This window comes from Oncorhynchus keta, chromosome 9, assembly GCF_023373465.1.
Source record: "Oncorhynchus keta strain PuntledgeMale-10-30-2019 chromosome 9, Oket_V2, whole genome shotgun sequence".
In the NCBI taxonomy this organism is placed as follows: Eukaryota; Metazoa; Chordata; class Actinopteri; order Salmoniformes; family Salmonidae; genus Oncorhynchus; species Oncorhynchus keta.
Window position 1 is genome coordinate 10,730,938 of NC_068429.1, and position 21,348 is coordinate 10,752,285.

At 42.2% G+C, this 21,348-nt stretch overlaps 1 protein-coding gene across 1 annotated transcript; it reads left to right on the forward strand.

The window, feature by feature from the left end:
* Window positions 1–261: 261 nt before the first annotated feature.
* On the forward strand, window positions 262–21,340 carry st8sia4 (ST8 alpha-N-acetyl-neuraminide alpha-2,8-sialyltransferase 4). Its single transcript, XM_035757789.2, has 5 exons — window positions 262–558; window positions 7,319–7,444; window positions 10,704–10,961; window positions 12,681–12,974; window positions 16,946–21,340. The coding sequence occupies exons 1-5, from the start codon at window positions 446–448 to the stop codon at window positions 17,223–17,225; spliced, it is 1,071 nt and encodes a 356-aa protein (XP_035613682.1). The 5' UTR covers window positions 262–445; the 3' UTR covers window positions 17,226–21,340.
* The last annotated feature ends 8 nt before the right edge of the window (window positions 21,341–21,348 follow it).

Below are 21,348 nucleotides of genomic sequence, written 5' to 3' on the forward strand. Positions count from 1 at the left end.
AGGTAAACTGTTACCATGTTTGAACGGAAAATGGGGGCACATGCGCTGCAGACCTGGTCTTTGCGATAGGCAGCAGGGCGGCCAGAGCTCCTCCGCCTACTCAGCGTCTACCGGTCTTTCTATCTGTTAAATGTTACGTCTGGCCAAGCTCAGTGTGCTATAGATCTCTAACGTAACTTCAAAGTGAAAGTTCACGCCCTTCCCTATAACCATTGGTTTAGAGAACCAAGAATATTTGCATGGGCAAAACGGAGTGAGATGATTGGCTACGTTGCCTTTCCATCACGAAGATGGACTTCATACGATGGATATGGTGTAGTTGCTGTAAGTCATGGTAATGCGCGCAGCAGAAGGAGACAAGCGCTTCGAAAGGAGGACAAATCTAACCAATAAAGGGTTTTAAAGGGGAATCTATCGCTAAGGATTGTGCTATTCACTCTGCGAGATGCGTCTCTCACGGAAACGCTGGACTATTTGCACAATAAGCATCCTGGTGATCTTCTACAAGACGAAAGAAATAACTAGAAGTGAAGAACATCAGGAAGCTCAAGTCACTGGGTATGATACGTTCTTTTGCCATCGATATGGCCAATAGAATAGCTGGAACACGCTTGGGAACACAGGTATTACCATAAGGCGCGCTGCAGAGGTTTTCTACTTTGAGACTTGGTCAATGAATGCATCCTCGTGATACATTTTCGTTTTTAGGACTTTGTTTAGATGTATATTGGTAGATATGTGCCAGTGTCCTGCAATTGGACACCTCTGCCATTGTCCAGCCCGTAGCAATTGTATTGGGATGGACGCTTAATTCTCCTTTGTTTGATCTGAACCGGTGAGCACAATGTCAAAACGACACATTAGTGCAGATATTCATTATTTTCTAGTTATTTAATTGGCTCGTATCATATTCACTGTGGCATGTGAGTGGATTCTTCAGAGATTTTACACATTTCTCTCTGAATGCTACAGAGTCGATGAGGCATGCTGACAGACTCTCCTTCAGAGCCTCAGCCACACACATTGGGACAAAATCTCATTATACAGAGAAATATAGTTTTTTAGTTGATAGGATTTCACTTTGTTCAAAATACTGGAATGCAAACAAAATCAATCAAATCTTATGCGTTACAACATTGTGTGTGTGTGAACCCTCAAGACTCAATCACTAGTTTAAGAATACCATATTTGGGACTCTTGAGTACAGGTTAAGGTTGCCATGTACCTCAACTCCTCCACTGAGTTCAGCGCAGACCAGAGTTTATTTATTTTTAAAATGGACCTCTTGACTCTTTTCAGTCACTATGCGTTGATACTTCAAAAATATACATTCTTAAACTCTTACTGTGTACCTAGGTTTGTCCTTTGTTGTTACGTGCCTTTGTTTGCTGAAATCCATACTTTTTAATAAAACATTCATCAAATACAACCACGGACTGTTTCGTCATTGCTGTTCCTCAGAGAGGGCGACGAGGCGTGAATCCGCATGTACCCATTTGAAACTCAACAAGGAAACAGTCGGTGGTTGTGTCTGAGATGAGAAGGGTGTAATTACGGATCGCAATTAGGGGTGTTTTCTGAAATACTGTAGGCGTTACTTGATTTCAAATTGATGCTTGCCATTGGTCCTTGGCCGTTTCTTTTACGTCGTTTCTTGACAACTGTAGCATTGTAGCTAATCATAACCCTTTTCCTAACCTTAACCTCAGCCTCCTAACCTGCCACGTTAATTATCCTAACCTGCCACGTTAATTATCCTAACCTGCCACGTTAATTATCCTAACCTGCCACGTTAATTATGCTAATCTGCCACGTTAATTATACTAACCTGCTCTGTCAACAAATCATCTGTGTCGAGAAACCATCAGTCTCATAACACCAGAACTGACCAATGGCAGGTATCAATGGGCGTTTCCTGATATCAGGGAACACCCACAACAAGAAAAACCTTAATTGCGGTCTGTAATTACACCAAATTCCCTGATTTATGTACCACCATCAAAACACCAAATGATGGATGATAGAGTTCCAGACACTTATAGAATATATGCCAAGGAGCATTGAAGCTGTTCTGGTGGGCCACACCCTATTTAGACACTAGGTTGATGTTTCATTTATTTTGGCAGTTACCTGTAGCAAATCAAAGTTTATTGGTTGCGTACACAGATTTGCAGATGTTATCGCAGGTGTAGCAAAATTCTTGTGTTTCTAGCTCCAACAGTGCAGTAATAATACCTGGCAATACAAAACAATAGGCACATATTCCAAAAAAGAAGGATGTCAGAGTTCCGGAACATATATAAAGTACAGCATAAAATGGTATGTGTATGTGTGTATGTACACTACCTTTCAAACCCCTTTGGGGTCACTTAGAAATGTCCTTGTTTTTGAAAGGAAAGCTATTTTTTTTGTCCATTTAAAATAACGTCAAATTGATCAGAAATACAGTGTAGACATTGTTAATGTTGTAAATTACTATTGTAGCTGGAAACGGCAGATATTTTTTTGAATGGAATATCTACATAGGCATACAGTAACCATCACTCCTGTGTTCCAATGGCATGTTGTATTAACTAATCCAAGTTTAGCATTTTAAAAGGCTAATTGATCATTAGAAAACCCTTTTGCAATTATGTTAGCACAGCTGAAAACTGTTGTCCTGATTAAAGAAGCAATAAAACTGGCCTTCTTTAGACTAGTTGAGTATCTGGAGCATCAGCATTTGTGGGTTTCGATTACAGGCTCAAAATGGCCAGAAAAAAGGAACTTTCTTTTGGAACTTGTCAGTCTATTCTTGTTCTGAGAAATGAAGACTATTCCATGTGAGAAATTGCCAAGAAACTGAAGATCTCGCACAAGGCTGTGTACTACACCCTTCAAAGAAGAGCGCAAACTGTCTCTAACTGGAATAGAAGGATGAGTGGGAGGCCCCGGTGCACAACTGAGCAAGAGGACAAGAACATTATAGTATCTAGTTTGAGAAACAGACAAATCACAAATCCTCAACTTGCAGCTTACATTTACATTCATTAAATAATACCCGCAAAACACCAGTCTCAACATCAACAGTGAAGAGGTGACTCCGGGAGGCTGGCCTTCTAGGCAGAGGTCCAGTGTCTTATGTTCTTTTGCCCATTGTAATCTTTTCTTTTTATGGGCCAGTCTGAGATAAGGCTTTTTCTTTGCAACTCTTTTTAGAAGGCCAGCATCCCAGAGTCACCTCTTCACTGTTGACTTTGAGACGGGTGTTTTGAAGGTAATATTTAATGAAGCTGCCAGTTGAGGACTTGTGAGGCGTCTGTTTCTCAAACTAGACACTCTAATGTACTTGTCCTCTTGCTCAGTTGTGCACTGGGGCCTCCCACTCCTCTTTCTATTCTAGTTAGAGACAGTTTGCGCTGTTCTGTGAAGGGAGTAACTTGGATTAGCTAACACAACGTGCCATTCGAACACAGGAGTGATGGTTGCTGATAATGGGCCTCTACGCCTATGTAGATATTCCATTAAAAAAATCTGCCGTTTCCAGCTACAATAGTCATGTACAACATTAACAATGTCTACACTTTATTTCTGATCAATTTGATGTTATTTTAATGGACAAAAAAGGTGCTTTTCTTTCAAAACAAGGACATTTCTAAATGACTCAACTTTTGAATGGTGGTATACATACTAACTTTTGAACAGTGCTGGAAGACCCAGCCACGACCCATCTTCAATGCTCTTACTGATGGAAGGAGGTTGTTGGACAAGATCTCGTGATACATGGCCCCATCCTCCCCTCAATACGGTGCAGTCGTCCTGTCCCCTTTGCAGAAAAGCATCCCCAAAGAATGATGTTTCCGCCTCCGTGCTTCATGGTTGGGATGGTGTTCTTGGGGTTGTACTCATCCTTCTTCTTCCTCCAAACAAGGCGAGTGGAGTTTAGACCAAAAAGCTATATTTTTGTCTCATCAGACCACATGACCTTCTACCGTTCCTCCTCTGGACCATCCAGATGGTTATTGGAAAACTTCAGACGGGCCTGGACATGTGCTGGCTTGAGCAGGGGGACCTTGCGTGCGCTGCAGGATTTTAATCCATGACGGCGTAGTGTGTTACTAATGGTTTTCTTTGAGACTGTGGTCCCAGCTCTCTTCAGGTCATTGACCAGGTCCTGCTGTGTAGTTCTGGGCTGATCCCTCACCTTCCTCATGATCATTGATGCCCCATGAGGTGAGATCTTGCATGGAGCCCCAGACCGAGGGTGATTGACCGTCATCTTGAACATCTTCCATTTTCTAATAATTGCGCCAACAGTTGTTGCCTTCTCACCAAGCTGCTTGCCTATTGTCCTGTAGCCCATCCCAGCCCTGTGCAGGTCTGCAATTTTATCCCTGATGTCCTTACCCAGCTCTCTGGTCTTGGCCAATGTGGAGAGGTTGGAGTCTGTTTGATTGAGTGTGTGGACAGGTGTCTTTTATACAGGTAACGAGTTCAAACCGGTGCAGTTAATACAGGTAATGAGTGGAGAACAGGGGGCTTCTTAAAGAAAAACTAACAGGTCTGTGAGAGCTGGAATTCTTACTGGTTGGTAGGTGATCAAATACTTATGTCATGCAATAAAATGCAAATTAATTACTTAAAAATGATACAATGTGATTTTCTGATTTTAGGTTTCGTCTCTCACAGTTGAAATGTACCTATGATAAAAAGTACAGACCTCTACATGCTTTGTAAGTAGGAAAACCTGCAAAATCGGCAGTGTATCAAATACTTGTTCTCCCCACTGTAGATTGTGTGTATGGAGAATATATGAATAGAAAAGGTGTGTACAGCAGTAGTTATATAGGATGAACCTTGACTAGAAAACAGTATATAGTATATACTGTACATATAAAGTGGATAAAACAGTATGTAAACATTATTAAAGTGACCCGTGTTCAGTTACTCTATGTACATAGGGCAGCAGTCTCCACTGCAGCCACATCGGTGTGAATGGGGGCATGCTCTCTCTGCGGTCTCCCGTAGTCCACGATCAGCTCCTTCGTTTTGTTGACGTTGATGGAGGGGTTATTTTCATGGCACCACTCCGCCAGGGCTTACACCTCCCTGTAGGTTGTCTTGTTATTGTTGGTAATCAGGCCTACCACTGTTGTGTCTTCAGAAAACTTGATGAATGAGTTGGAGACGTGTTTAGCCACCGGTGAACAGGGAGTACAGGAGGGTGCTAAGCACGCACCTTTGTGGGTCCCCCCGTGTTGAGGATCAGCGTGGCAGAGGTGTTGTTGCCTACCTTCACCGCTTGGGGTCTGCCCATCAGGAAGTCCAGGACCCAGTTCCACAGGGCGGGGCTCAGACCCAGGGCCCTGAGCTTAGTGATGAGCTTTGATGGCACTATGGTGTTGAAGGGTGAGCTATAGTAAATGAACATCATTCTTACATAGGTATTTCTCTTGTCCTTGTGGGATAGGGCAGTGCAATAGCGATTGCGTCGTCCGTGGATCTGTTGGGATGGTATACAAATTGAAGTGGGTCTAGGATATCAGGTAAGGTAGAGGTGATATGGTCCTTAATTAACTAGCCTCTCAAAGCACTTCATGATGACAGAAGTGAGTGCTACGGGGCGATAGTCATTTAGTTCAGTTACCTTAGCTTCCTTGGGTACAGGAACAATGGTGGACATATTGAAGCAAGTGGGGACAGCAAACTGGCATAGGAAGAGATTGAATATGTCTGTAAACATTCTAGCCAGCTGGTCTGCACTCTGAGGACGCAACAAAAAGGGCATTTACATCTTTACCGGGAACTGAAAATATGTGATTTCTTGTATGAACAAGCCTCAATGGGAGTGTTTCCCATTTATTCCCACTCAGTTAAAGTTAACGCTGAAGGGTTCATTTAAGCTTTATAAAAGAGAAGTGAAGTTTAAATTATTGTAATAATTATGTTACAATCACCAGTCAGTAGGTAAGTAAGCCGTCTTGTCCAGAACGGCACACGATCACCAGTCAGTAGGATGATACTGTCAAAGAAAGGACGTGCTTTGTTTCAGTTTTTATACGACTGGACTTAAGACAGGAAGGTTGTCTCTCTCTGTCTCTGTGTCTGTGTGTGTGTGTGTGTGTGTGTGTGTGTGTGTGTGTGTGTGTGTGTGTGTGTGTGTGTGTGTGTGTGTGTGTGTGTGCCACTGAGCAGTAAACTGTGAGCCTACGCAAGAGACCTGCGGTTCCCCTAAGCAGGAAGTGTCAAACGAAAACAACAACCCGTCTATCAACTGATGTTGTCATATCCGTTCATGAGAGTTAAGACTGTTCAAAATGTAATTAGTATTACAAGTATTTATGAAAAAATATAGATTATTGTCTCTTGAACCACCACTGCAGTTAGCTTGAAAGGTTACACATTTGAATATCCAAGCTATTTTTGTTTTAAGCCAAACAATTAGTTTAATCAGGTTGCAACAGAAAATAGGAAGTGACTTCAGTGGTCGTTATGCGTGTGAACATCTAAGTCCCAACAGTAGGGTATTTCCCATTGTGTCCACTTATATCTCTTGAAAATCATAAGTTCACACACAACTGTGCCTCATTGATCCCAGGCAACCCTGACAGATGCTGTGAGTCAGATGCTGTGAGTCATCTAAAATGTGAGAATGTCTGGGGCTCGAGGCTTTGTTCACTGGGGTAACCATGCATAGACATGTTAGGGTAGGGGAATGGACTGGGAGTAGCTCTTTCAGAAAAGTATAAGTATTCTTGTGAATGGTGCTCTAATCACACGTACATACGTGTTAAAGATATTAGTACACTTGTTTTTGGAAGACTCTGAAAGCTGTCATGACTTCCTCTGTAGAGCATGTCTCTAAATATAAAGGAAGTTATATAAATTACCTTCCCGAAATCAACTGTCCTTGCCAATAGTAGGTGTAGCCCAAGCAAGGACAATAGACCTTTATGAGAGACTGTACAGTGTGATGGATGAAAAACAATGGCAAATCGACAGTGGGTTCAAGGTGTCTCTTTCAGGAAACAACAGAGCTTTCATATTAAGGACAAAATACTGGATGCACATGGAACTCGGGGTGTACTGCTGTACAAATCAAGCCCTCTTTTCTTAGTCCACTATCTCTACAGTACCTTTTTCTGCCATTCATTCCAATGTAGTTACCGGTGCAATCACCTCAATGAGAAATCATATCACATTAAAACAAAGAGAGTGTGTGTGTGTGTGTGTGTGTGTGTGTGTGTGTGTGAGTCAAGGATCAAGTACTCATTCATGTGTGGGGACATTGGACAATAAAGTTGTTTTTTTTCTATTATTTTTTTGATTTCTGCAACAGTGAACTCGGCACTTCAAGACTTATGGTCAATAGTTCGGAGAAAAGCAGCAGGAGTGGTGTGCCTTCCTTTTTCCAGCACTCGGTCGAAGGATGGCGGGTCAATTCGTCACTAGTTCTCATGATAAGGTGAGTCACCACTTGTCCAGTTATTGATATTGGATTAGAAGAGGCTTGAATTGACACAATGGAGGTCTTCTCTACACCACCAGCCCCAAGGGCACACATTGTCTGAGGATTACTAACCTCATCCACCACCATTGTACAACAGCACCCAGCAATATGGGATGCTTCCAAAATGGCACCCTATTCTCTACATAGTGCACTACTTTTTTTTTTACAAGAGCCCAATACGCCCCTGGTCAATACGCCCCTGGGATACAGTAGGTAACCACTGGATACTATGAGGAGGATGAATCATTGTCAGGGTCAACATTATCTCAAGCTCATTTCTTTGGTGACACAGTTCAACCACAGTGTCAATACATTCGTAGATCTAATTTGACTGCATTTAATGGCATAAGAATCTATACCGAAGGTCGTTCCTTTTCATTACTCTACACTCTTGTCAATAAGTCTATATTACTTATGTACTACTTCTGAAGAAGTCTGTGTGCTATTTCTATACATGATATAGTTATTATACTCTTACAACACTGTTGTTTTATACAGTAACTTTGGGGAGGTTGTCTTCCTTGTTAGCCACCGACTGGGTTCAGTCATGTCTGACTCCGCCCACCCAGTGGGGAGCCAAGTCCACCCAATCAGATTTGTTTTACTTGTCAGTGTTCCAAACAGGACATTTTTTTGGGGGCATTTTTACCTAAACATTCAAACACCGTCAGATAGAATTTATAGCAAACAGTGCACTGGGTTAGTTACATTTGATGAAATATAACATCAAAGGTGAACTGGGGTGACATTCACTCTCACGGGATGTGTTGCCAAAAATAACTAACTGAAAGCCACACCCCCAATAAGCTATGAATATGACTGCATTGAGGCATCTGTCACTGTGTTTCTATAGCTATATGCACCATGCCACAGCTTACTTAATTTGTTCATTTAGCAAACAAGACAGCTCATAATCCAGTGCCTTTATCACAGCCAACACACCGTTATTTTAGCTTTCATTTTCTCTCAGCCTCATGGCAAAATGTGTAGAATAGCATGAGATTAGCTATGAAACTGAAACTTTGCCCTATTGCAAAATGTGTATAATTTAAGGAAGTTAGCTACAGGCCCACCCACCAGCTCATTTCTGGCTCCGCCACTGTGTATACGCTTAATTTGCGGTGAGACAACTTTTCTTTTTATTGGGCAAATGTGCCGTCCATGCCTAAGAATAGCAGCCTGCCCCTCTGTCTCCGTGTCTAGGGAATCGTCGACGTAGGACTGCAATAGAACACATAGCCCTGTGAGACAGCGAAAAAGAGACAGAAAACGTCAAAACTCTCATTACTGTATGACATAAGAGGCTTTTTGCCCATTTAGCCGAGCCTTTGTTCTGGGACTTATTTCCGTGCTTCTTTTTTTCCCCCATGCAGCATATTGTAATTACAAAGCCAATCAAGATATTGCTATTTGACTCGCTGTGAAAAATGTAGGCCCTTTTTGCTCATTTATCTTCTTGGTTTTTTTTCTGACCCACCTAATGTTTCAAACTTTGCAGCAGGTTGACTGGAACACATTGCACCAGCATTTTAGTGTGCTTTATATACTGTGGTTTCTGTCTTTCTTTCTTCATCATCTTGCTTAGCGTTAGACGTTTTTGAGACACCATACTGTTTGTTGCTGTCATGTTGGATACATGCTTACATCTGTCACAACAGGAGGCCTGTAATGAATCAAAACAGAGCATTCCCCCCCATTAAGATTTCATCATTAACAACCAGAGAACTGTGACATATTTTCGTCAAATATAGAGCAGAGGTGTGTGGCTGTCATCCCCCAACATCAGAATAACTGAATCAATCACTGTCAACAGACAATGGAACTTTGCAGATGTTGCAAAAACTGTCTAAACCCTTATCATGTGCTGAAGCCAACTCTTCTATCATTGCCATGTCATGTAGAAGAGCAGCACATACAGTAGACCTATGGGACAAGTCTATCATACAGTAGGCCTATGGGACAAGTCTATCATACAGTAGACCTATGGGACACGTCTATCATACAGTAGGCCTATGGGACAAGTCTATCATACAGTAGACCTATGGGACAAGTCTATCATACAGTAGACCTATGGGACAAGTCTATCATACAGTAGGCCTATGGGACAAGTCTATCATACAGTAGGCCTATGGGACAAATCTATCATACAGTAGGCCTATGGGACAAATCTATCATACAGTAGGCCTATGGGACAAGTCTATCATACAGTAGGCCTATGGGACAAGTCTATCATACAGTAGGCCTATGGGACAAGTCTATCATACAGTAGGCCTATGGGACAAGTCTATCATACAGTAGGCCTATGGGACACGTCTATCATACAGTAGGCCTATGGGACACGTCTATCATACAGTAGGCCTATGGGACAAGTCTATCATACAGTAGGCCTATGGGACAAGTCTATCATACAGTAGGCCTATGGGACAAGTCTATCATACAGTAGGCCTATGGGACAAGTCTATCATACAGTAGGCCTATGGGACAGGTCTATCATACAGTAGGCCTATGGGACAAGTCTATCATACAGTAGACCTATGGGACAAGTCTATCATACAGTAGACCTATGGGACAAGTCTATCATACAGTAGACCTATGGGACAAGTCTATCATACAGTAGGCCTATGGGACAAGTCTATCATACAGTAGGCCTATGGGACACGTCTATCATACAGTAGGCCTATGGGACACGTCTATCATACAGTAGACCTATGGGACACGTCTATCATACAGTAGACCTATGGGACACGTCAGTGGCAGCTAGTAGGCCGGCGACGACGACCGCCGAGCGCCACCCGAACGGGAAGGGGAGCCACTTTCGGTCGGAGTCGTGACACACAGAATAACCCTGGTTCTGGACTAAAAAGCCCTTTTAATGGAGGTTCTCCATTGTGAATGCTTTTCAGTCTGGTACTTCTCTTAATCTGTCTCTGGGAAATCAAGCATGGATAAAGGGGGGGGACATCTGCCCTCTTTCTTTCTACTTGTCCTTGTTCTGTATGTCATGTTTTGTATTATTTGTTTTGTACCTAGAACTCTGGGTGTTGTTGTTCCTGTCTGCTCTTTTATGTTTAGATAAGAATTGTATACCGGTCTCGTATACCTATACACCACTCTTGTGTGTGTTCAATAAAACATATTTGAAACAGGAAATCAGGTATGAATTAAGAGTTGACTTGCGTCACTACAGTTCACTTCTCTTCTGACTAACATGCAGGAAGGATGTCCTGCGTTTCCTGGATGCTGAGAGGGACGTTTCGGTTGTGAAGAGCAGTTTCAAACCAGGCGACACTATCCACTACGTCCTCGACAGACGCCGGACGCTCAACGTCTCCCACACGCTTCACAGCCTGCTACCGGACGTCTCTCCACTCAAAAACAAGCGCTTCAGAACGTGCGCGGTTGTGGGCAATTCCGGTGTGCTTCTCAACAGCGGATGTGGCAAAGAAATCGACAGCCATGACTTTGTGATACGGTACTGCCTTTTTTAAAGGATAGTTCACCCAAACACTTTTAAGTTTGTTTTGTTCATATTCTCTATGTCAGCGTTGAAGTTTCAAGCTCCACAAACTGATGATGCATTTTGAATCATATGATAGGATTCCTTTAAGGATACCATGTCTGGTCTATGTTTTACCAAGATTAGGACCTCTTAACACAGACATTCTCTTTGATTTATTTTTATCTTTATTTAACTAGGCAAGTCAGTTAAGAACAAATTCTTATTTTCAATGACGGCCTCGGAACAGTGGGTTAACTGCCTCATTCATTGGCAGAACGACAGATTTGTACCTTGTCAGCTCGGGGATTCGAACTTGCAACCTTTTGGTTACAAGCCCAACACTCTAACTACTAGGCTACCCTGCCGCCTATGAGAGAAGGTTGGATCTTTTTGCCCGGGCAAAAAAGCCATAATGCAGTTTCCCTCCGCTGTCATTAGCCTGTGGTTAACACCTCCAGAATGTATATATGTTCATAGAAAACACTCAAGGTAATGACAGTATTAGCTGTCATTATCTGATGGATAGAAGTCACATATTGGATCAACACTTAAGGAGATTGGCTCTTAGCCAGAAGCTTGGTCAATTTATTCCCCCGTCTGCATTTAATGAGGGGTTCTTGGGTTTATGTGCCCATGCGGGACACATTAAATTAAATCAGAAAAATAGCATCACTCTTCTCTTGTCTCGTGTTTGATTTTGCCTCCAGCTTAGTGATGCTTACATAAAAAATGACTAGATGATACGAATTTAAATTACCCGAGTATTTATAACAGTTAGGTTCATATGTCATATTGCATGACATGACATCGATAAGAAGATTGTTATGTTGTGAATATTAAATAGACAAAGCCAGAAGCACATACTGTCAGTGTGGATCAAATATGCTACTTCTGAATAGTCTGACTCATGATACGATACCACAACCTGTTGTGGGAGAAAAGCACAGTAAAGAGGAAGGAAATACCTTCCACCAATATTTCCAGTGTGCCATCAGCCCAGTTCAGACACAATGATGTCGTCCCAAATGGAGCCCTATCCCTGACAGTGCCCTACCAAGCAAAAAAGGCAGTACCGGTAACTGCTCAATTGGTCTAAAATGAGTTAATGTCATTTTTTGCGACATTAAATACATGCTTGATCATGTGGACAAGAATCCTGCCTCTATTGTGTTTTGGATAAAATGGGGGTCATGTTAGCAGTAACTGTATAAAGTTCAAAGATAAATAAAAGCATTTTTTTTCTCAGTTCCACATTCTGAGCAGTTACTGTCTTTTTGCTTGGTAACAGTAGTGCACTACTTTCGACCAGGGCCCAAAGCTATTGTCTGCAGAGTATTGAGTGGTGTTGTATGTACAATCCTAGCCTCTCTAGAAAATAACTCTTCATTCCTGGTCCTGGAAAGCTACAGGGTGTACACAAGGTTTTGTTTCAGCCCAGCCCTAACACACCTGATATAAATAATAATAATATAAATAAATAATATAAAATAAAGGTTAGCGTGTAAGTGCAAGGCTGGGACAAAAACTAGCATTAACACTTAGCTTCTCCAGGACCCAGGAGTGAAGACTGAAGTTTGACCGCCCTTACAAAGAACAACATTTATTCTCCCTCTCTTTAAGCTTATTGTTATTGTGAAAGAGCCATGCTGTTCGAGGCTGTACCCTTTCTCAAATGACTCGTTGTTGATTTAGCTGCAACCTGCCGCCGCTGTCCGAGTTCGCCGAGGACGTTGGGCTGCGGTCCGACTTCACCACCATGAACCCCTCTGTCATCCAGAGGGCGTATGGCGGCCTGAAGAACGCCACGGACACGGAGAGGTTCGTCCAGCGCCTGCGGGGGCTCAACGACAGCGTTCTGTGGATCCCGGCCTTCATGGTGAAGGGAGGAGAGCGGCACGTGGAGAGTGTCAACGAGCTAATCGTCAAGAGGAAGCTGAGGGTGAGGACGGCCTACCCGTCACTGAGGCTCATTCACGTGGTGAGAGGGTGAGTTGAGTTTTGCCACACGTGTACTACACAACCGGTTAAAAGTTTTAGAACACCTACTCATTCAAGGGTTTTTCTTTATTTTTACTATTTTCTACATTGTAGATTAATAGTGAAGACATCAAAACTATGAAATAACACACATGGAATATCATGTAGTATCCAAAAAACTTTTAGGTTTTCTAAAACATTTGACCGGTAGTGTATATGCATGCACACATTGAAACACATTCTCACATACGGTATACACTACAGTATGTTCACACACACACACACACATACCCAAACACACAGTCAGGCAGCTGTTTATAAAGAGTTGTGGGCCATTAAATGCTTGCCTATTATACAATTGGTTGCATCTTACAGCTCAGTATAAAGTAAGCCATGCACACCCTATTCCCTGGTCAAAAGTAGTGCACTATGTAAGGAATAGGGGACCAGCCCTGGTCTAAAGTAGTGCACTATTTAAGGAATAGGGGACCAGCCCTGGTCTAAAGTAGTGCACTATGTAAGGAATAGGGGACCAGCCCTGGTCTAAAGTAGTGCACTATGTAAGGAATAGGGGACCAGCCCTGGTCTAAAGTAGTGCACTATGTAGGGAATAGGGGACCAGCCCCGGTCTAAAGTAGTACACTATGTAAGGAATAGGGGACCAGCCCCGGTCTAAAGTAGTGCACTATGTAAGGAATAGGGGACCAGCCCTGGTCTAAAGTAGTGCACTATGTAAGGAATAGAGGACCAGCCCTGGTCTAAAGTAGTGCACTATGTAAGGAATAGGGGACCAGCCCTGGTCTAAAGTAGTGCACTATGTAAGGAATAGGGGACCAGCCCTGGTCTAAAGTAGTGCACTATGTAAGGAATAGAGGACCAGCCCTGGTCTAAAGTAGTGCACTATGTAAGGAATAGGGGACCAGCCCTGGTCTAAAGTAGTGCACTATGTAGGGAATAAGGGACTATATGGGTAGAACCCTAGAGATCTGAGGTCTGGAGGATTAATGTATTCTATCAATGTGTCATTAATTGCAAATTATGTTGGGAGAGAACCATTTTAAATTGTTGCCTGTTTGTGGTCTGTTTGTGCTGTATTACAAAAACACCTATGGTCACTGTCACACATGTTGTCATGACAGTTGGCAAGATGGCACAAACAGATTGTAGACCAGACTAGACTGAAGTACTGCCTCTCTAAACCTTTAACATTACACCTAGAGAAAGACCAGTGATGTCATTCTCTGTTTGTTTTTATCTCATTGGAACCCACATTTTTCCAAAGGGAAATATTCATGAATTTCAATCTGGTGTCCAAATCCCCATGAAACTGGTGTCCTAAACCCCGTGAATCTGGCCGTACTGCCTAGAAAGGGAGGCAACGTCCCAAATGTCACCTTATTCCCTATATAGTGCACTACTTTTGACCAGGGGCCATTGGGGTGACTACATAGCAACTGCCCACCAATGCTGACATCCAGCATCAAAGGGGGCGTGGAGCTAGGAGGAGCTACCTGGGGTGACCTCTAAAGGGGGCGTGGAGCTAGGAGCTAGCTACCTGCGGTGACCTCTAAAGGGGGCGTGGAGCTAGCTACCTGGGGTGACCTCTAAAGGGGGCGTGGAGCTAGCTACCTGGGGTGACCTCTAAAGGGGGCATGGAGCTAGCTACCTGGGGTGACCTCTAAAGGGGGCATGGAGCTAGGAGCTAGCTACCTGGGGTGACCTCTAAAGGGGGCGTGGAGCTAGGAGCTAGCTACCTGGGGTGACCTCTAAAGGGGGCGTGGAGCTAGGAGCTAGCTACCTGCGGTGACCTCTAAAGGGGGCATGGAGCTATGAGCTAGCTACCTGCGGTGACCTCTAAAGGGGGCATGGAGCTAGCTACCTGGGGTGACCTCTAAAGGGGGCATGGAGCTAGGAGCTAGCTACCTGGGGTGACCTCTAAAGGGGGCATGGAGCTAGCTACCTGGAGTGCGTCGTGTTAGTGTGTGCCGCTTCACGCAGCATGGTATAGTGATCGGCGGGTTGCCTGGTTACATCTCCCCACGCCACAATCAGCATGCCATTCCACATGCCTTCTCGGCAGGCTACATTTTCATCTGTGCTCATGTCTTCATACGCAGATAGATTGCTAGGTATAAGACAATGTCAAATAGGATTGGCTTCAATTCAATTCCAATTTAGAACTCTGCGAGCCGTGGAGGAAAGGATAGAGGCAGTGAAAGAAGTGATGAGAAAAACGTCTTTGAATGGAGAAAGTGTGTGAGACCTTATTATGGAAAAACGTCTTTGAAAGGAGAAAGTGTGTGAGACCTTATTTTGAAACATTGTTATTATCATGAACATACAGCTTACCAGCTCGAGCTTCTCCGTAGGAGTTAAAGAGAGGGTCATTGTGACTCTTGTCATTTCCCCCCGGGACAAATTCACAGCAATGTATTAATTGTCCAATTGACTGGCTGATTAGTTAATTGTTTTGTGGGTTGATCGTTAGCTGTGCAGAGTTCCCCCAGGGGCACGGGTTGTGACTGTCTGATTTTATGGGCACATTCGATGTCCTTGTGAGTTGCCATAGCAGCCAAGCACTGTGTTCTTTCTGTTCTGTCTATCTGCTGCCCTGCCTCGCTGCTAAATATAGTTTGGTTGAAGGAGGGACATGGCTAACAGGTCCATGGGACAGACCAATCTAAGTAGTCTTCATTTGAAGGCCCAACCTGTCGTAGGTACAGCCATTTTTGATTGTTTAAATTAATGATATATATACTATGTGTATATACACTGAGTGATTTCTAGAATAATATTACTTATGGATTTTTATAGTTCAATTGTGTCTATCATGACACAAAACAATAAGGTTATTTTTCTCAATTGTCTATGTAAACAAATAATATGTATAGCTTCAAAATGTGGTTTAAACTATCATGTTGACCTCATGGACTGTCAGTTACATTTCTCAAGCCACATCTCCCGGCTTTATAGCAAACCAAGTCTATAGCAGACTGCCATTGACTGAAAAATAAAGATTGTGGCTTGAAATAAAACAAATATATATGTTTATAATTGCCATTATCGGTGATAATTTGGGTGGGATCAAGTGTTAGCCACTCAGATAGCACACAAACCTCAACGTAGGTACGACGTGTACAGGAGACATCAGGAAAATGTTGTTTTGACATCTTTTTAACATTGGCAAGAGTATTGACGATGTATTTCAAATGTCTACGTTCTAAAATCTATTATAATATCTCTGTGATGTCTTTCCAATGTGCAAACGCTCCCTCACATTACGTATGTCAGCTGAGCCAGACGTGTACATGTTTACTGGGCACTGACACACTGCAAATAATATTGTTATCCTGTACACTTCAGGCTCAATATTCAGTTAACTGGACAGTGCATTGTGTTATTGTAAAAATATCAAATGCTGAGGAAAATAATAATCTAGGTAAGTCGGTTTATTTGGTCTGTAGTAATAAGGACTTGGATTTGTTTCCCCAGCATGAGAACGTGCTATTTTTTTTTTCATCCAATCCAAATGATCATTCTCCTCGACACACACATCTGTCTTGGGAATTGAAAACTGTCGGTTGTTCTTTAATTCATCAGTCGTTGGGAGTCTCTCCCCTAAAATTTCCCTTTTCTGTTTCCAATCCATTGATGTGTTGAAGCCTCTGAGGATGCAGCCCATAAGCCTTCGGCGGGAATATAACTTGGAGTACGGAGGAGCTGTCATTCCATTCAATTAGTAGTCTGAGCTGTTATTCTATCACAAAACAACATTGCCGCCAGCATTATTTAGGCTACTACAGAGAATTGGGGCCATTTTGAGTGTTTTAGGGAATACGTACCTGACACTCTGCTGTTGTATTGTGGATTACTAGAGATAATAGCAGTGAGATGTTTGTAGCCATCTGTATCAGTGATGGAATCATGTTTACTGTAAGTCTGAGCGAGGCTTAGTAAAACAATTTGTTCTTGTTTTCCAGGTACTGGCTGACTAACAAGATCAATATCAAACGGCCCAGCACCGGATTGTTGATGTACACTTTGGCCACGCGCTTCTGCGACGAGATTCACTTGTATGGATTCTGGCCCTTTCCGCGGGACGCAAATGGAAATATGGTGAAGTACCATTACTACGATATGCTCAAGTATCGATACTTCTCCAATGCAAGCCCTCACAGGATGCCACTTGAGTTCAAAACGCTGAAAATGCTGCACAGCAAAGGAGCTCTGAAGTTGACGACTTCGAAGTGCGAATCTTAAAGTGCTCTTCCTCGACAGAGTGCCAGTTCGTGACATACACTGACACTTTGTTTGCGTTGCTAGAAAGCACACAAGGCTGTAAGACTGCTGAGTTGATTATGAATAATTGCAAAAGTAGTAAGTAAAAGTGAGCGTGCCTTTTTTTAAACTGACAATGTAAAGGTACAAAACAAAGAATGTAATTGAAAAATGATTAGTCTATCTAAATGTCAGGTTTGGCATTGTAAGCATCATGGCTGAGAAATCAGGAAATAAAACCTTTGGATGGAGCATCAGAGACAACCAGATTGATTACAATACCACGGATTACTACATTGGTCATTAGAGTAGTTGTCTAGTAGACAAAGCACAAAGACCACTAAAAGCAGCAGTGGACGCGGTGTGTTAGCGATCACCTGCTGGGTGTCGACCAATGGTGGCGGTGTGTTAGCGATCACCTGCTGGGTGTCGACCAATGGTGGCGATTCAACATGCGGAATCGTCAGAAAATGACAGTCCAAGGGGATATTCTGGTCAGAGGCAATAGGACGGCCCCCAGCAAACATTAACCCCATTGGCCCCATGTGGGTATTCGATGGGCAAGCCTACGTCTGCCCGAAACGGGCTAGCCCACAACAAGTCCACATCAGCTCAACACAGGCCAGCCCAGCGCAGGGCTTTCCCACACCAGCCCAACGCAGGACTAGCCCATACCAGTCCACCTGATCTTGAACACTGCCAATGAGGAAGTTTTTAAAATAAAAACTTAAATGAGTGACATGAGAAACTTGTGTTTCTGATGTAATGTAGCAAGGTCCCTAAATACCTTTTTAAGGCTTGAAAATTATCAAATGTATGCATTGAGTTGAATTGTAATAAATATTTAAATTATAGAATAAACTGATAAATTGGCATAGGACCAATACCATGAGCTCATAATGGGCAGCTGATCCAAAGGGAATGCTTATTTCAGGCTAAGTGAGGGTTGGCTTCACCAGATATGGTCTGCCCGTAATGGGCCACACTGGGCCAATGCCTTGGGAGCCAGCAAAGGTGTATCGGCCCAATGTGGGCAGCCAACATGGGGCCAATATTTTTGCCCACATCATGCCAATGTGGGCATGTTCGCTGGGCCACCGCTGGTTTCAACCATTTTCGTCGTCATGGTGTGTTTTGTCAGTAGGAAAAAGCAGAGAATACAGGTTATGCTCAGTAAATTACATTTTGGGATATTTAACATTTTTAAAAAAGAATGTGTCCAGGGAAGTTGATTCCAAAGATCCCATGCCAATTTATTTGCCCTCACTACAAAACAAGGTTATGTTCTTCACAGATGAACTTTCTAGGAATTAGAAGCCTCAGGGCAAAATTATTTTTATATTGGTCTAGATGTCAGATTAATTTATACATTTTAAATATGTATGCTGTTTCTAAGTGATTCATCTCGTGTTATCTGAACACACCTTTTGTAAACTTGCATGTTAAAGGGAAATGGAAACGTACCTTGAGTTAGGCCTTTTTAGACAATTGTTATTCATTTGAATGCATTGTTGGACTGTATACAACAGGTGGGTCTAATCCTGAATGCTGATTGATACCGCATTCCAGTCGGTGTCTTTTCCACAAATTATCACCGGCTAAATCTATGACGTTAAAATGCCTATTTATTCTGTTACATCTGACTGCGCAATCCACTGTTTCATCAGCCCAGCCAGGCAATTTATAACCTTGATCTCCACTATAAAAAGCATCTAGACATTGTCTCACATTTCTTGTAGACTAACATTTCGTTTTCAACAAAGGCAATTTGTATAAACTCGCTGTCTGTCTCTTCGACATTTGCAACATTGTTTCAGTATTCAAATTCGATCTCCAGCTGTCCAAAAGTAATGAACGTGTCGGGAGTCGGTTCAATTCAGACAGCCAGCGTTTCTCAGTCAGTCGATATCTTGAATCAGCTGGCATAATTTTCATGGATTTATATACAAAGAAATGTACATTGAAAAAAGGTCAAACGAAAGGAAGTGCAGCTAGTTTGCAGTCTTTCCAGCTTCTGTTTCAAGTGATTGTGTTAGCTGTGTTGTTGGCTAGCTCCTCTGAACAACAGTGTCCTGACAAGTGAGCACATTTTCTATCCCAGGCAAAATCGCGCCTCATTTGCTCATTGTTATGGATATGTATCCAAATAAATGTCACTAGAAAACATTTAAACAAATGCAAATGAAGCTACTTTGTTATTCTGGCTACACTTTTTGACGTGACTGTATGTTAGCCGTAGTTGGCTAGCTAGCAAGCAAGGGATAAGAACATTACCAGCCAGTATGGCAATGGAACATTTAGAACGATTGTCCATAGATAGAGAACAAAAGACTGAACGACTGGGTCGCGTCTCTGGCAACCGATAGAACGAACAACCAGCCGGCCTGGGTAGCAACCCCTAGATTTGTGTCGGGACTATATCTTGTAAATGGATGAAATCAATCAAAATAATGTTTTTAATGAAAATATGTTAAATCATTATTTGAATATGTTGGTAACCCGTTGTATAAAAGTGATAATGCCCTCGAAACCGGTGTTTGGAGGATATATTGAAGACGTCTCGGGCGTAACAGCACCCGTGCCAATATATCCTCCAAACACGGGCTTCTCTGACATGATCACTTAAGCAAAGTATTGCACCTTACGGTGTGGTGGATTGAGAGGTTACAAAGCGGTGGCTGAGCCTCTACAGAGGACCCCCGGGGGAGTATAAATAGCCACTGACTGATTCATCAGATCCAGTTCATTAAACGTTACCATTCCCCTTTAAACAGCTGAATGTAAACACAGCCTAATACCATTGGAATTAATTGGTCTATGTAGCCACTGCAAATCTAAAAATGTATAAGAAAAAAAGCTGACAGGAAAGATGTGGAGGTATGGAATTTTATGTAAGCCTATGAATTATTCATTAGCAATCAGATCTTTCTGTGATTGTTCTTATTAACAGGATTCCACATCCGTCTGTTTCACTGTTGCATCTCTTTCATATCTCACAGAAGTACCTCTTAGATATTTTATATATTTGAACTGCTGCATGCTCATGCTATCCTGTAGTAACTTCAACTTCCTATATTTACACAATGTCAAGACAACTGCCCTTTTCCAGTTTCTTTAATAGGCTTGAATGTAAATGCATTTATCTCACAATATGGATGATGTCATGCAACTGCTTACGAATGTTCAAAAAGATCTGCCTCGAGGAGACATTGTATGCTCAAGGAATTCTTAATTACATTTTCTTTACATACCAGTTTAATTTTTTTGTTTTTTTACTCTCAGTATTAAGAAAGTCCAGTTGCTTACAGCTAAATGATTGTATGTATCTAAGGAAAAAAAGTCTGGGACTGTGTTCATAAATCTTCCCACAGAAGTCGTGCTAGTCTGGGACCATGTCCTCTCTGTCCATGTAATGTTATTCTGATCTAAAAGGAAAAACTGATCCTAGATCAGCACTCCTACTCTGAGCTGCTTTATGAATAGAGGCCCTGGACACCAGTGGAGACTGGAGCCCATCCTCCTAACTTCTCCTTCCACCAGCCTCCACTGTAAGACACCAACTTCTGGTATATGGTGGCATAAATTATGTAGAATGTCCAAAAATGTTGCTTTGTAATGAATAATACTGATGTAATTGGGTATGTGGGAGGTCATTTGTAAATGAACCACTGTCAATGACAATGACCTAGATAGATTATGGAAATGTACATACATGGTAACATTGAATAAGGGAAACAATGAATGTTAATTAATATATGATAGGCTAACCATTATAACGAGACATAAGGTTGAATAACTTTCTTCAATACTGCCACAAGCCTTTGAAATGACTGAAATTGTTATGCCTCGTTTGCTTTGTTACACCATGTGTCTGTTTTTGACTGTTCATAACTCTGTAATTTATACAATTCTTGTTTGATGTTTAATATGTGACACCTGTAGTTTGAGTCAATCCGATCAGGTGCTGAATGTCGTGGTAGATTTTCATCCTTTTTGGTAAAATTTGATACCATTTTGTTTTACAGCTTCTTTTTTATGTCAGTTTTCTATGTTTGTGAAAATGCGTTTTAGAAAAGTTAATAAACTTGTAAATTGAAGTAATCAT

What these genes read in the sequence shown, in the direction of transcription:
- st8sia4 (XM_035757789.2), top strand. Translation starts at nt 446, where the DNA reads ATGCGTCTCTCACGGAAACGCTGGACTATTTGCACAATAAGCATCCTG. An exon ending in TCACTAGTTCTCATGATAAG is followed by an intron (nt 7,445 to 10,703) that starts GTGAGTCACCAC and finishes ACTAACATGCAG; the next exon opens with GAAGGATGTCCTGCGTTTCC. An exon ending in CTCATTCACGTGGTGAGAGG is followed by an intron (nt 12,975 to 16,945) that starts GTGAGTTGAGTT and finishes CTTGTTTTCCAG; the next exon opens with GTACTGGCTGACTAACAAGA.